Source organism: Falco punctatus (assembly GCF_963210335.1).
Source record: "Falco punctatus genome assembly, chromosome: 13".
NCBI lineage: Eukaryota > Metazoa > Chordata > Aves > Falconiformes > Falconidae > Falco > Falco punctatus.
In genome coordinates, this window is record NC_137593.1 from 24,920,222 (window position 1) to 24,937,873 (window position 17,652).

Genomic DNA, 17,652 nt, shown 5'->3' on the forward strand with positions numbered 1-17,652 from the left:
TTCAATCACTTGATGCAAGTATTTGCTATCAGGGAGGTGCAGGCTTCCAAGTTCTGGCAGGCTGGCCCGCTTTATCTAAAACCTCTCTCCCTGTGTTTCCCACTGCCCCTGACGTGGATTTTCCTCCTCCTTTCCCCAGTTCTCCTCACTGGATACCAGGCATCCCTGCTGCCCTATTCTTGCCACGCCAGGGACTGTATGTTCCTTCCCTCTTCTCTCTCCCTGTGCCAAGGGCTGTGTGCTTCTGCTAAACAGATGGCAGCTATTCCACGTGCCCCTCATTTACAATTTTTTGGTTTTCCTTCTTTTTTATGCCCACGGATGCCCAAAACAATTCTGGACAGACTGAATTAATCAGAATTAACCAGGGAGGATGATTAGATTCTCCAAGAACCAGCCTTTGGAACCAAGCTGATCAACAGCCACAGTGAAATAGCCTGATATGAACTGGTAGCAGAAAAGGATAGTTCAGGGAACTGAAAGTTAATAACTATTTAGGAAGAAAAAAACCACCTCTATTGCAACACATAAAGGTTAACATGGTTCAGCTGCTACTCAATGTACTGTGCATCTACCAGTGCATGCAATGAGATCATGATTTAGGCCAGTGCAGGCTATGGCTGTGGATGGCTATGGCCATGGATAGCTACGGCTATGGATGGCCAATGGATTGAGGCCACTTCCCTCATGAAGGGAAATGAAATGCCCTAATAGTTGAAATTTTGTCCATATGGACATCCTAAACATTCTAAACCCTGGAGTTCTCTCACCACAGGGGATGCTTTACCTGAGTTACGATGAACAAATTTTGTTACCTTATCCAGGTCTAGAGTGGTTGCCTCTAACTCCTCCACAAAAGGGACAACAGATGCCATTTGTTAGAAACAGGGACACCTGCACTAGAATTTTCCCAGTTCCTGAGGAGCAGCAACAGACTGTCCTGGAGACAGCAGGTAGGGGAACTACCTGAAACACTACTGGAGCTAAGAGCTCCTCTCTGGGCAGATACTCTTCTCTAAATCTTTGAGGATGGCTTGTCTTACTGGGCTTGAGTTGAACATGAAGTAGGCTTCAAATAAAATTTTAAGTGCTCTCTGTTGTCTACTTTGTTCTCCATATGGTCTATGTGGATACATCTTTTCTGATGTACCTTAAACTTTAATGTCTGCACTCTGAACTCCACTCAGAAATTGTGTGCATGAATAATTTTCAAATAAAAATTCAAATAAAGAATCCAAACCCCTAGTTTTCCTAGGTTTTTTTAGACAATCATTGAAACATAAACCAGCCATCAGCCTTGAATTGGCATCAGGAGTCACATCTGATTAATTCTCATGTCTATCAGCATTTCTAACAAGCCTTGGTGTTACACTGAACAAAGAAGGACTTCAAAGTTTTAAAGGGTCCCTCTTTCCAAGAGCGCACAAAGTGGTGGTTCTCAAAAGTGACATCGCTGCAGAGCAAGGATGTACTACTTGAAAACTTGGTGGTTTGACATACCCACCACGAAGAAAGGCTTCCTACTAGATCAATACAAATATTTAATGCTGAATAAAAACATCAAATCTATTTCTAATTAATGTGTTTTCTCTCATGATTGATCTTAACCTACTTGCCAGAGCTACTAGGATTCACGCACAGCTTGTTCTTTCCTCTCACCAGTCTTTTGGTGAAGTCACACAAGGGCTTTCTACTTGCAGGTTGGACTGAACCCGGCGTGTTTTCCAAGATGTAACTTTCCAGTCTCTACCATCGGGGACACCTGAGTGGGTTACTGGCTGCACTCAGAGCAGGAGCACTTCTGCCTTTTTTAATGTTAACTGGCTGGTCTTTCAGGTTTAGGAGCTTAGACAGCGCCTGCTCTAGTGCTGTCTAGATGAGGGACGCTCATCTTCAGTTCATACAGAGCTGGAGGATTTCCTAAATACCTGCACAGACTGGACCTGTCTGAACTTGCTCTTCTCACTCAATCATCTGAAAGCTGCCTGTTCACTACCTTAGAGCAACTGTGATTACTAGCCCTTACGTCTGAAAGGTAAACTGCCTGCAGATATGCCAGTCTGTACACAAACTACTGCGTTATCCTAGAGTACAGCTCTAAACTGCAGCTCACAGGAGAGCTACTGAAGTAGATTAAGCCACTCCTTCATGACATACACTTTTACTTTTAAGAGGTTCCTCTCATGCCCTCAACAGAGAGAGGTGTTTCAATAAGCAGGAAGGAGAAGGCAGAGGTTTTGAGAGACTGATGTAAAGGACTCAGAGGAAAGTTAATGGGGAGGGACAATCAAAACATGATCAGGTTGGAAGCCCTTCATGGGGAGAGGGCTGGGACAAGGATGCCAGCTTTGTGCTTTTGTGAAATGAAAGCTCTGGTGTTTGTGATGGTAAAAACTCATCTATATAAGAAGGAATTATGTTGTAACATCAGACGTTGACTTGACTGCACACTGAAGCAGAAGTTTGGCTGTAAGAAGGATTTGATACATCATGTTTGTTGAAGGCAATATGAGGCTAACACTAGGCACTCTAGCTTAGAAATATTAACTCTCCCCTTATGCCACTTTGCTCCCCCATGAAAACCCCTCTTAACCTCAGCATTAACAAAAGTCCTACAAAGGGTGGTACACTCCAATAATCTGCATACGTTGAACAGTGAAACATCTCACTAATGTAAGAACATGTTAGGGCTGCATTTCTTGAATCCTAGTCAGAAAAAGAATAATTTGAGAAATTAAATTAATGTGGATGTGTTCCTCCTTATTTAATAAGCAGTCGTATAGAGAGGAACGAAAATGCTGGCTCAGGACTCCCGAGCTTACCTTCTGGGCTTTTATTCCTTAGCAATGAAGGCATTTCCATGGCATCAAGCAGATGGCTGAAATAAGCATCTTTCCTAAATCAACCTACATGTGAAAGCCTATAATCTATGAAAGGTACGAAAAAGCTACAAGCAGGAGGAATGAGGGGGTGGGGTGAAGGAAGAAGGAGGAGGAAGAGACAGGGGGTGGAGAGTAACACTGGAGAGCAGCAGTGGTCCAACCCCTCAGAATCTGAAAAGCATCACAGGAGCCTCTGGATAAAGACCAGCCTCAGTAGCAAGGCTAGGAGACAGAGGATTTCTGCTCAGTGATAAAACATGGTGAGTAGGATTTTTGTAATCTGCCTTATTGTTTGCTCTGGTGCAATGGCATTTCTTTTGCTCTGACACTCACAGCGACTCTAAGGGATTATTATTTTGGGATGACTGCTTGGTTTTGAAGCATTGTTTTTTACTTATTTTTCTATATATCTGTCAAATATGTGCTTTTATTTATATAAATGCACATCCTGTCTTCTTTCAAAGCAATAAATTACTGAAAACAGCCAAAGCGGACAGCATTAACACTTTACTGTCTGGTACCAACAGGCTGCTGGCCAGGGCAAGTAAAAAATGCCCTGTTTCCTTCTCAGGTACACAGCGGAAATTTCTGCTCAGCTGCCTTCTCCTAGCAATAGAGTCATGACTCCATCGCTCCCTATGCAGGAGTTTATGCTGCCCTTTTACACAGCGTACTGGGAACATTTCAAGCAGTTACATTTCTTTCAGCCTCAGGTACAGAAGAAAGCTGAGTGAGGGGTGCAGAGGTTTTGTCAGAGAAGGAGCCTCCTTTTGTCATGGTCTCAGTCTCCTTCTGTCCTGCCGCACGCCACATGCCCCACGCGGGGCTGGGGGAAGCAGTGGGTGCCACATGCAGGGCTGGGGGAAGCGGTGGGTGCTGCTGTTGCCCCAGGGGTCCCTCCTGTTGGTACACAGCAGGACAGTATAGAAACAGAGTAGAAACGCGGTAATTTTACTATGAAAAATCCTGAGCTCCACGGAACAGTTGGCAGGGCTTAAAGCTAGGTTCAGGCTTCCCTATACACATCGCTAATAAGATTAAGCATTTAGCTACACATCCTTCTAGTATTCTGCTGGGGAGTAGAAGATTTTACTTTGTGTGCTCAGTGGAATTAAGGTTGAAGAAAAACACACGGATGTGCTTTTTGCTGGTCCTTCGTGAGAAAGCCATTGCCTGACCTAAATGTGTATGCAAATAATTAGGCATCCCGGGTTACCCAAGAGAGGCAAATGATTAAGGGGAATGATAAGATACAGCCACTACCGATGATGAGAGGCGTATTCCTAATAAGAGGCATGATCTCAATGCAGGTTTGTGTGTCACACACACATCTTTAAAAATAAACATTCTTCTGTTTCCTGAATCATGACTGTCCCTGATTACATCCTCCATCCTTTCCACCCTGTTCTTTTCTGTTTTCTAATGGAGATGAGATACTAGCAGGGCAATCAGTTATAAGTGGAAAGATGAGCCCTGCTTTAAAATCCTCTTTGGTTTTCACCATAAGAACTGTTATGTTTATTTGCTTATGAGAAACAGTGTAACAGTAATATCCTGCAGACAGGATATCACTACCCTCCAGCAAGGAAGCATTTTATTGCTTTGTAATTAAAAGTCAAATTAACAGAATGGAATATATGCTGATGATTATCAATAAGTATTTCCATTACTACATTTTATCTTCTGAGATAGAGAGTTAAGGTTTTTGACTATAAATAAACAGTCTTATTCCAAAAATACCTCCCCTCACACACTTTACTGGGAGCACCAGCTGTTCTTGATGCATTGCTAATTGATTAGATCTTAAGCATTAAAAATTAGTATCACCCACTGACTTTAAAAGTAGCTGTGGCTCTCACCACCTCATGCTTGCTTGTTTTTGCATTGTAGGACTTCCAACTGGTAACCAGCAAAAATCCTCCTGAGGTTAACCAGGCACAGGAAGGGAGAGCCTCCTAGAGCGCTCCGTTCTTTTTCCCTTTTCCATTATACAATTTCTTAGGAAATATTCTTAAAAACATTTCATCTTAAAGTGCATCCATTTTAAGAATGGTACATGTCCAAACACCTAAACCAAATAAATATTTTTCAGGAAACTGAATTATGCTACCATTTTTGTTTGGAAAGCAAAAATAATATTTTCAAAGGTAACTCTGATACTCAGGATCTTGTCTGATTGACACGAAGCCACCTGTGAAAAAAGGATTTTGGACTTACTCCAAACTTGTATCCTAAAACATAAAAGCAGTCCAAATAGAGCCTTTTCCTTCTTTTTAAATTAAAAAAAACCCTGAAAGAGTATACAATGTTTATCAACTCTTTCATTTAATAAGAGGAAAACACTTGGAGGGAGGTGAAATTAAGACTCCAAGTGGCATGCAGAATTCTGCTTAGCAAGAGACAGTCAGGTACCATCTCCACAACATGCACATTTTCAGAATAATTGAATTTAAAGAAGCAGAAGGAGCGCTCCTACCTTCCCTGCAAAACAATGACTGTATTCTGAGTTTTGCTTATTTCTATCTCCAAGAGAGACACATTACACATCAAATAAGCAATAAGTGTCCACGCCAGACAGCTGATAAGATTTTGGAACAGATGAACCTTAATTATATTTTTTTCCTACTTAAGTAAAAGTAATTTTGAGCCAAACTTGCTGAAGCCAGACAGTTCATCTACATTTCCTTTTCATAATACTATTATTTCTATCCATGCAACCCTCCCTGAAGCAGATACTTCTGCTTTCCTAATAGGATGATCTTCCTAGAGTTACATACAAGAAGACTGCTCTTTTAGCTACTGACACATTAAAGCACAATCTATTTTACCTTTTCTTTGAAGATAACCTAAACAAACCCTTCCACTGTGAGATAAGCTAGTAAGATACAAGCTAATAATTTTGACACCAGCCCAAAAACCAAAGCAACGCTCTCCCCATTCCTCCAGACAGGAAGAACTGTGGACAGCTGAGCCTGGCAGAAAGCTCTGGGGGCCACAGGCAGAGGCAAGCGTGACCCCTCTCTTCTCTGACCCACATGACAGAGGCAATATCTGGACAGTTTGAATCCTGCTCCCTGCTCCTCCACCCATCTTCCTCCTGCTTCCTAACGAATATCCAGCTCAGCCCCACTGCATCCCTCTTTGGCCTCCTTGTCTGTTTACTTGGCCTTAGGTACAATTTATGTCATCTGAATACGGCTCTTATTAACCTGAACAATTACCTAACTCAGTCTTGTTCAGGGCCTCATAACCCAGAACTATAAGCAATTGCTTTGACTGTCCTAACACCAATCTCCTCAGCCAACAGGAATGTGTTCACCTTCCCATTCTAAAACTTTAACTTTGTTTTAGATAAATCACAGACACAGTAAAACCTTCTGTTTTTATGAAAAGGCTGTCAGACCCCCTGCACAGACAGTATAAGTTTGAGTATGAAGTATCTGAATTTTATGAGCAACATCATCCAAATTTAAACAAAAACCTTACTTCCATTATATAAGCCCAAAATCCAGACCTAATTGCCTGCTTAGACACCTGTGAAATTCTAAACACGAACAGCTGGTATGATCAAGACAGATAAAAGTACTGTCTACTGTAGATGGGAAATCTCAATGTGGCTGCAGATTGTTGTAATTGACAATTAAACTGTAGCCAGTATAAGATTTAATGATGTAATCTATTTAAACATGTGTTCCATAAGTAATTTCACAGGTATTAAAAAAAGAGGTCAAGTAACATTAACCAAGAAAACATCCAGAGCCTGTTGAGAACAGAACAACCTAGCCTTAGTAGACCAACTGCCAGTTTCCACAGGTTTCTGTTCTGTACAGTGATTTTTAATTGCAAAATATATTATTTTTTGCAAAGGTGGGAATCACTCCCTTATATACCCTTTATCCCTGGTGGAAGAAGAGAGATACTGCAAGTTTAGTCCAAGAGGAGAATAATTAAAAAAGAGCAGAGACAGGCAATAGTGTAGCTCACTGCATGGGTCAAGAAATCCCAGAGAAGATGTACCATTTTTAAAATGCCTAGAATAATTTTTCACAGTATTTTTATTAGCTTTACATAACCACTGGAGGGTAACTTTCCCTTACAGCACTTCAATCTGTTTCTAACTGCACTGGTACAGCTTCCACAGTTAGAGATAGAACTTGTGTCCCTGCAGAGAGAGAGAAAAAAGTATAATGGTACACTTCATTACAGCCAAAAATGCTAAAAGTATTAATAGATATAGAAAGGGAGAAGCATCACATAAATATTTCTGTTCTATATTTGGAAAGAAGCTAATTATCATTTATATCATATGAGGATGAAGAGGTACTCATAGTATGGGAAGTTACAAAACATCATCCAAGATGAATATTTAAAAAAATCTGCAGACACTGGTAGGCTGGCCTTAAAAGCCCTCAAAGAGTTGACTGAGGAGATCTTCCCTTTCTTGGCATTCATTTTTAATAATATTTTTTATGGGGAAGATTCCTGAAGTTGTGCCAGTGTTAAAACAGAATAAGCAGGATGACACAATGAACTAGATACTAATTAGTCTGCCATGAATCCTGGGGGGAAATGAGAAAAATAATATATGGGATTAAATAGAGACATTAAACAATTAGAATACAAAATTGGTGATTATACATATAGCAGATCTCTAAAAAACCCCTCAAAAAAACAACAAACCAACTCCTAACTTATTTTTTCCTCATCAAAGGAAACTGAAAAGGTAGAACAAGCTACCATCGGTGTATCTTACATTATTGTACTACATATTTTCTCAGTTATTCAGGCCATTTGGGCTTTCATGTTAAAACTATTCATCTAATCTATAAAGAAAAAGATGAAAAAACTGAGTTTCTAGACCCAGTTATCAAACCGGTACTCCATTGTGTTTCTTATCAAGGAGATACAATTCGTATCAAAGACTTCTTTATTCAAAAGATTACCTAACGACATCCTGAATTCTTAGCTTTAATAAGTTTCATACTTGGCAATAAAATGAATCCACCTCTAAAGGCCTTTTTAATGTATCGAGAGAAGAACTTTCCAAGTATGTAATTTCCTACAAAAATGACCCTTGCTTAATACTCAGAATGGGCAGAAACAGCTGTAGGACTTCAAAGAACCCTACGTAACATTGTTGTAGCGCTAGCACTTGCAATGTCACAGACCCCTAAAGAGCTTCTCAGCAGCAGGACTTCCCACAGGGACACAGTACCTACTTCTACAATTGCAAAAGGACTGAGATGTCAGACACTTTATTTTGGGAATATTAATAACTGATCTTGTGTCACCTGCTCCTGATCGTTGTCACAACTCCGCTGGAGCTCTGTGTGCTGAATTTCTTCTCAATCACACCTCACTTTTCAGAAGAGGATTGTAATCGTGTCCCAGTGACCTATTTCTAAATATGCAAAACAAGTTTCCTGCAGCATCAGTGAACTCCAGATACCTGACAGTGTAGTAAAATGTTTACTGGCTTTCATTAAGAATGCTCTGCAATACTCACATGCAGCCCCAAATCAAATAAATGTGCCAACATCTCAATCATACTGATAGACCTCCATCTATCACCACCCACCATGTATACTCTCTTCATGTTGAATATTCACATTTTACCCCTACATTTTTACCTTTTGTCACTGACCTACATTTAGTTGTAAATATTGCTAATCACCTGCTAGTTTGCAGCTCCTATGAGAAATGGGCTGTCACTGATCAGCCTGCTGGAGAAGTGCTGCAGTTGACACAACTCCCAGATACACAGACCCAGATCCTGTGAGGTGTTGGTCAGAGAGTTGCTGTTCCCAGCAAGCCCTGGCTACTGGAAAGCCTCTGGAGGCTACTGACAGCTATTACAGTTCAAGGTAGGCTAAAGACTGCTCTAAGTTGTACTTTAAGAGTGTACAAAGGCTAGGCTGAGTGCTGAATTTAAAATCTCCCTAGCTGTCTTTGTACCGGGCACAGGTCTGGATCCACTGGTCTTATCTGAGGTTGTTGTCAAGGGAGTATTGGTAATTTTTCATTTCATCAGAGCTGTTACATAGTTTGTCAAGGAGTGCTAGAGATAGCACTGTGTTGTTTGTGTGTGTTGCAGAGTTCAATGACTCTAAGTGGTTTAGTTGCATGTAAACAATTTAAAATGAGATAAATCATGAACTGAGGTTTCATTAAGGAAAGATGCAAGCACATTCTTTCAAGAACAGGACTTGGACATTTTGTCCTGCTTCCCATCCAGTAAAAATCTGGTTTCTCGAACAGCTTTTAGGAACTGCTTGCTTCTTTCCTGACCTACCTTTATGTAACTCCACTGACTTACTCAATATTCAAGTTGATACAAGATGGGAAAAGATCGGATATGTCTATGAAATAACTGCTGGAAAATTGAAAGTGTCATGGCTAAAATAATTAATGACTAATTAGATTTATGAAAACATAAACCATATCCAATACTAAACGATATAGCAGAGTCCAAAATTGGCACTGATACAGGTAATGGAGTATTTTTAGAAATAGCTAATCAATGCACAATGCAGATTCTATGTGGCAATGCCTTAGCATGCTACATTGGTCTTTGTAAATTGGAAATGACATTTATCTCAAAATTAACAGTGATTTTCAATGTGGCATTTTTTACTTTTTCCAATAAAAGTAGTAGTGCAGAAAATGACACATTATGCTCAGGAGGAAGCAAAAACAGTAATTCAGTTTAAGCATGCTTTCCAGGGTAGTACCGAGATTTATGGATTTTCTATTCACAGGTAAGGATTATTTTAATATAAAGGAGCATCATGTGTCAAATATTTGATCCATTTTCTCAGGACATTTCCCACCTTGAGCTCTTCATTCTCCTCAAAAGTACAGATTTATGAATTGTTGCCTCCCTGATGCAGACACTTGCATCTTAACAGTTCCTCTGGTATTGCTTTTCATGGATGCCCCTTCTACTTTCGGAAAAGAACCTCTCTCTTGTTAAAAGCCATCCTAAAGTCATAATCCTAAATCCACCCCCCCTCATTTCTAACAGACAAAATGTTCTCTGAGCCTCAGCTACCAATCCATAATGTGTACTGTCTTCTTGCTGGATCTTCCAGCCATTGCCAACTTACCTTCCGTTTCACTTGATCTGTTTCTCATGCAATACCATGAGTCAGTGATGGAAATTTCTGGTGACAAACAAAACCAGTCCTATAATGCTCAACATCCATCCCTTTGTTCCCTAGTTGTTTTCAAAGTTTACAAGTGCTACCCACCACCCTCACCGTATTTTTGTTCTGCTGTTTTCTTGACAGAAACAGATGTGAGGAAGCAGTATGGAACTCAAGAGAGGAAAGACCTTCATAAAATCCAGTGTGCAACATGAGAAAGTGTCACCAGTGCATGCAGTTCCTATCAACAAAGATGATACAGGGAAAGACAAAAAAGTGGCTCTGGAGGAAAACCAAAGCGTACCTGAAGTCCAGCTGGCATATTTGGCCACGCACAAGAACTACAGATTTCCTACCAGAGCAGCAAGGAATGGAGCTGGTGACCACAGTCTGGAAAAAACATCCGGATCCTCCTACAAACTTGTAAGGAAGAGTAAAACGCATGACTGTGTTGCTGAGGCAGACAAAACGGAGCACTGCAGCCCCAGCAGCAGGACTTGTGAGGAAGGTTTTTCTGGAAAGGGTAAGGGTCGACTTGTCAACAGCATCAGTTTTTCAGGGATGTCCAGCTCCAGCAGCAAGAAAGAGTGTGTGGTCAGTCCCAGCCAGTCTGCATGCAGCAGTCAGATGATCGATTACAGGAACTTTGTGCCACAGATGCCTTTTGTACCAGCTGTTGCAAAAACCATTCCCAGGAAGAGGATCTCCCTCAAGAGATCCAAGAAAGGGCTCAGAGATATATTTCATATTAAAAAAAATAAACCAGACAGCCTCACGTTCCTGGTTGAGAAGGACAAGAATCTGTCCTCTCCAGGCTGCAAGAGTGAGTTTCCTGGGCGTCTTGCAAAGTATCTTTTCAAAAGTGGAGAAACATTTGCAGGTGACAGCTTGTCACAAGACTGCTCAGACAGTGAACTGCAGTCTGACTCTTCCTATGACTGCTGCAACACCCTGTGTGAAGATGTCGCCTCACTGAAGAGCTTTGACTCTCTCACTGGCTGTGGGGAAATCTTTGCTGATGAGAGCTCTGCTCACCTGGAGCTGGAGAACAGCAAAGAAGTTCCGCTGAGACGAAGCAAGCACAAAGACAGCCCCGTCATGGGCTCTTTTCAAGGAGGTGTCGAGCAGCTGGCCTCTCCTGGCCAGAATGAGACTGTTGAATTTGCAAAGTTTTGGGACAACATCAACAAATCAGTGATGCTACATCAGAGTGCTCTGTTTGATAAGAAGTTACCGAAGATACCTGGTCCTGACATGGAAAAGGATAGAAGCCCAGCTGCTGCATCTGTGAAAGACCCCCAAGCGTCACCTGATAAGGACGGTGACAATTCCAAGGAGAGCTCCACAGAAACAGGAACACCGAAAAGTGACAACCAAGAATCCACATCCACAAGTGATGAAGGATACTATGATTCATTCTCTCCTGGACAAGATGATGAAATGAAAGAGGCTCAGACCCCTGGGGTCCCAGGTAGATTTCCAAGAGACAGCTACAGCGGAGATGCTCTTTATGAGCTCTTCTATGACCCAAACGAAGTCAAAATAAACCCAGTCCTAGACGATGACTTGTGCACATCTGAAAGCATTTCAGAACAAGCCATTGAAATCCCTTTGTCCATTTACAGCTTTCGTGTTGGAGCTGAGGAGAACATGGCTTCCCAACCAGCTCTAGACATTATCAGCCAGGGTTTCTTCCACAGCACATGGAAAGGCAAAGAATGTTTGCTAAAGCTTTGTGATACTGAGCTTTCACTGACCATGGGGATAATAAACTGGCTGCGAAAACACGCGGGGCTGGTTTCTTCCCCTGACTCTCTTCAGAGTCCTCAGTCACAGCCAGAAAAGTCTAATGATTCATCAGTCTTGCCCAGCCCTAGTCCAGAGCAGAAAGGGAGCATGGAATCTCAGCAGGAGAAACCAAGCAAGGAAGAATCTAATACATTTAACCTATGTGCATCTTTGGAGAAAAGCAAACATGCAACCCAGGCCTCTTCAGTAAATGTTACCGAAAGAGACCACAGCCTTGACTCTTGCCATAACACATCTAACCTGGATTTCCAGGAAAGGGAAGGGAGTCACCACAAGGATTCATCTACAGTGCCTGAGACTGTGGAAGCCATTGCAGCATCAAGTTATGCATCACAATCACAGGCTAACGGAGACAATCTGCAGACATCTTCAAATGAAAATGAGAAGGCAACAATTTCAGAAGGATGTGAGACATCTGGAAATAAAAACCCACTGCCAGAAAAGCTGAACAAGGAGAGTGGCTCTCAATGTTCTGAAACCCCTTTGTTAGATGATAATCACGAAGTAGAATCATGTTACTCCTATAAGACTGCTGCGACCTCACTCCTGGATCCCCTCGAGAGGGAGGACAGAAATAAATCAATGTATCACTCTCTCTCTATTTCCTGTGACAAACCACTGCAGCCTCTTACTCTCAGACGCTTCCAGAGCTACATCAGCCCCACACCAATGGAGAGCAGCACTAACATAGTGCAGCTCTTAGAGCACTGTGTAACACAAGTGGCATCATTAAAAATCAGCTATGAAAACAAGCACTTGGAAGACAAATGCATTGGGTATGAAATGAATAATATAATTCGTAAAATGTCTCAGTACAAAAACAAGTTATCGTTGCACAATGAATGCAACTGTATTGCCCAAAATCCAGAATACTCCAGTATTCCTAGCACAAACCAATATAACTATGAGACAAGTTTCCCATCCAGCAGTCTATATCATTTGAAGCAAAATGGGGAGCAAATTTTCTCCGAAGATGAGAAAAGAAAAGCAAAAATCCTAGAGGAGGTCTCTAGAAGCAAGTTAAATTTCAAATATGCCCATCTAAATAATCAAGCGCTTTCCTATTTAAAAGACTTCACACTTGATCTCAGTTCAAGTGACTCTGCCCCTGCTACAGCTCTTAGCAGACCAACATTTTTACCTCTCTTTAACTCCGCCTGCTCAGACATACCTGCTACTTTTTCACAAGCCGCAGACAGCACCACCGACTCCCTGGTTGACTCGCTGCAGCCTAAGGAGGCCAAGCAGTGCAGCTCAGGGCCATGGAGTTATGCAGAGACCCCCTGCAGGGGTCTGGCTGGAGGGAGCGCCCTGTCCCCTCACCCAGAGGCACGCAGCAACCCCAGACACAGCAGTGACAGGGAAGAACTACCAGTAACACACCGGCATTGAGAAGGTGAGTGATTATGGGAAGTCTGAAGTTAAATGTGAAATAAGTAACATCTGTTCCCTTTTCAGAGGGGGACCCTTACAGCAGACAAGTCTGATATATACTCAGGGTTTCTCAGTTTTCCACTTTCATTGATCTTAACCTTCACTTTAGCATGGTAGTTAAAAGTAATCAGATTTTAAATTACACGATTGCCCAAACCAGGAGCCACATATAGCAGGTACCACATTCACTGGGTCTTACAATTCCCATGCAAAAGATGAAGCCCCGTCTTCCACCCAGGTACAGCAGTTTTCGTATCAGCTGAAGCAGGGAAATTTTTTCCTTCTCCCAGTTCAGGATCTGCCATGTTTGGAGCAACACAGTGGAAATGGCTGCCTGGCCACAGACTGAGCAGTATTCAGCTCACATTCTTTACTACCAGGTCATGAAATCCTCTTGCTACATAATGATAGCATAAAAATTATGCCCTGCTTCCCCTCTGGACTGGTAACTGGATATTAGACAGAGGTCTCTACTGCAGTCCTGATGGGTGAGCTGCTACACAGAGGGTCACACAAGAAAGCCAGCAATCTGCAATGTTAAGTCACAGGGCAGACAGACGTACCCTGTTCTGCAGTTGCATACGTATGGTGTGCCCTTAAGCACAAGGGAAAGCCCATAATACTGTGCTGCTGCTGCTACACATGCCAAAAGGGTGTTCTTCCTTCTTGCAAGCCTGAAGTCCCTCTCCAGCAGGTGCAGCTGGTCTCTGGCCAAACTGTGCTGTGGCAGAGAAAGAGCTGAAGCCAAGGCACATGCACATGCAAGGCTTGATAGGCTTCTCAACAGAGGGATTATAGGGTCTGTGCTGCACCTCAAAATTCTGAAAATTCTTGAGCCACATTTACATAGTATAGGGAGATCCAGAATTTGGTGTCTGACATAGGGTGAGAAACACTTCTGCTGTAAAACAGAAAAAGCTGATCAAGTACACAGACTGGTTCAAATTTGCCTGTCACACAAGGCATTAGGCCAGAGCAGGTACTATCTGTACAGACTGCTCCGACTCTGTGCCAGCTGGGAAATCCTCTGTTGTCCAGTTGCTAAGAGGAATCTGTCACATAAAACTTGTAATTTCTCTATCACATGCCCTGCCAAATGTGATAGATTGGCTGGACCCTGCCCAGCCGTGGTGCTCTGAGAGGGAGCCTTTGGAGGTTGTGGTAGATGGAGAGGAGGGTGCAGCAAGGGCCAGGATAGGGAATTAAGGAACAGGTCACTACTGAACAGAGGACCCAGCCATCACAACACTTGGCTTTTGTTGCTCAGAGCAGTGCAACTGCTTTCTGGTCATCTCTAAAGGCTTCCCAAGCTGCACAAACTAAAAAGGACAGTGTTTCTCTCTGCATTAGGCAAAATCACCCTTACATTTCCAGGTCTTGGGAGATTCAGCCACCCACTTTGCTATTTACATCTTTGTGAAAGTGCCCTTTCCCACTAGCAAGTCTCCCATTGCAGGGAGGGTTATTTTTCAGGGGTCTGCATGAATTTAAGGGCCAGAGACTGTCAGTCTTCAATACTGTTTACTAACACATCGTCTAGTTACAGCTCATCAGTGAATTTAGGTTTTCCTCTAATGAACGAAGTGCTTTTGGTTTTTCCCATTTTTGTTGCAAACAATGCTGACTAGCAAGACACCTTCTTATGTCACCAGAGTTTTGGGCAGAACTTGCCACTGAAGGACACAGCATAGTCGTTACAACCACTTGCATCTTTTAGATTATTTCTGAAATTAAAAATTCAGGCAAGGAAAGGTTTGTGGTCACAGCTAGTATATGTATGAAACCAGTGCTAGGCACAACTTTTTAGGAACAGCAGATCAGTGTATACATTGGCCTGATATTTTTAGTTTGTTGTGAATATTAATCCACAGGGTATTGTTAAAAATATCCCTGCCTTCACAGGCTAGGAATGCAAAGGGATTCTAATTTTGAGGAGTCATTTTCTAGTAGAAACAGAGAAGGGAGTCATAGCTGCCATGACTGTCAGAAGGGGTAACAGACTGTATCTTTGTATTGTACAAGACGTACCACAAGCAGACATTACTGGATGTGGGGCACTTTCTGCTGCATTGTATTAAATGGCAGCTGCTGTATGCCACCGTGTGTCAGCACTGACCTGCAGTACCTGCAGTGTCAGGAATGTGGCACAGTTCACATGCTAGCACCTGAGCCCCAGAGAGAAGACAGTTCACTTTTTTGTTTTCCGAAAGGGATCTGCTGATTTTTGATAGCAGTTTCTGTAACAGTAAAATTAATGGCATTTTAAAATATAGATTGGATTTGCATATTCATAAAATGACTTGGGGGAATGCTCTCGTTTCAAGAAATTATTTCACTACAGGCTTGCTGTTTAATTTCTTACAGAAAAACATTTTTGACTATAATTAAAATGGCATTTAACATAGTTAAACAGCTATGGTGACAGATACAAACACAGCCATGTGACTGTGTTTTCCTACCCAGCATCTTCTTGCCTGCCCACACTAACAGATGGCCTACAGGTTTGCCGGAAATATTAGTTTTTTCAAAAGTGACTCAGGATCTTTGCGTTAATCACAGGGGTGGTAGTGTAAGAGAGGCAAAATACAAACATGGTATCACTCTGTCTCTATGGAGACAGACATCATCAAGAAATACTCCTACACTGGACATGACTGTGCAAATCCCAAGAACTTATACATGAAGAATGCTCCAAAGGTCACTGTTTTAAAATACCACACTTGGGAGCTGTGAGAGAAGTGACAGATCCAGAGGTGTTCTGCTTCGTCCCTCAGAACAAATGCTGCATAAGCAGCTCCAATGCAGCCCCTCCTCTTCCCATGGGCTCCCAGGCCTGACCTGGAGGAGCTGGGAAGGAAAATGTCAACTTTCTTACCATTTATCATGGGGCAGAGGAAAAGCTGATATCAAAAGCCATTCAAATCTCCAGGTTTTGTCACCCCCATCTCCAGATGTCCCAGCACCCACAGTAACAAATGAGCCCATCTTCTCTGCTCCAACTAGTGTGAGTGGTTCCCCCGAGCCATGCCTGGTCTCTGGTGCTTCTCTACCCTGCTGAACGCAGAGGCACACCTCTGGTGAAGAAAGGTAGAAGTGCCAGTCCCAGCTCCAGTTCTGTTTCTCCCTTCCCTGGCATTTTAGAGAAAAATTTGCAAATGCCTCATATCTGAGCTTACCAGAATTTTGATCCCTGATGGTAAAGGTACCCCAGAGACAAATGATGTCCTTACATGAGGATACAGAAGGTGGAAATTACCAGTAGGAAGTGCAATGAAAGGCATAATTTTCATTCTTCAGTATCGAAAATCTAGGACTTGGGAAGCAAATGCAGTCCATCCCCTGAATATGGGATTTGTATATTCATGGACCATAGAAACCAAGCTGCAGAACTTTGTGCTTTTGGACTAGATATTTTCCAACAGAAAACTCTTTTCATCAACAAGGGAACACTGTCGTAGAGCACCACATTGGGATTTCTTTTTCTGGCCATTAAAATCTCTCTGGAAGTGACTGGACAGACAACAACACTGCAACAAAGCACTCCCTGCAAACAACAGCATTTCAGACCACTGAGCCATTTCTACCAGGGTTTGAACTGCATCTTCCCTTAACTGGTAGACGTGGCAGAGCAACAAAAACCACGTGTGCTCCCAGCAATATGTGCTCACTTAATTCAAATGCTGAAGCACTACATTATACACCAGTTGAAGCTTTTGAATGTGTTTCAGTGATAGCACTAAAATGAACACATTGCAATAAGCTTGCCCTCAGGTCAGAAAAAAAAAAAGATAACTGCCAATCAAAGAGGGATTGCCATAATAGATAGGGCAGCTGTAGATAAAAGAAGACAGTATGGCAAACATGTTTGCTGTAATCAAGGAACTGAGATTCAGAAGCAGATAAAATACAGCCTAGACACTGCAAAATGATAGAGGAATGTGTATCTGATCCTCACCAACTGAAGAGCTACTCGAAGTCTAGGCAATTTTTGTAATGCTTTTTATTCCCTCCTGGTTCAACTTCATTCCCTCCTCGTTTAACTTTATTTCCTCTGTCTTAAATAAGGTTGCGTTCCTCTCAAACAGATAGTTCTCTACCTGCCAGGCATAGGGAAGGCAGACTGCAGTATTTGGATTTGTTAAAAAGGAAAAGCAAAGCGGATTGGTAATTGTCTGATAAAACTATGGTATTGTTGCTTGAAATAGCCAGAGAGATGCCTTAATAGGTGAAAAAATAAAGGAAGAAACCCTCTACATGCAGCAGGGAAAGTGTATGGTAACACGTTCAAAGCCTGGGACAAAAAAAATCTATGTATTGCCATGCTCCTTCCACGGCATAGCGAAGAGGTTGTTTCTCGAGTCTCACATGATGAAATGTAAAAA

General features: G+C 42.1%; 1 protein-coding gene across 1 annotated transcript; it reads left to right on the plus strand.

Moving 5' to 3' along the window:
- The first annotated feature begins 213 nt into the window (after nt 1-213).
- Nucleotides 214-16,796, plus strand: AMER3 (APC membrane recruitment protein 3). The gene is given in 2 exon segments (XM_080409741.1): nt 214-13,168; nt 13,170-16,796. Coding segments are annotated over 2 exon segments (3,021 nt in total). The 5' UTR covers nt 214-10,192; the 3' UTR covers nt 13,215-16,796.
- Nucleotides 16,797-17,652: the final 856 nt, after the last annotated feature.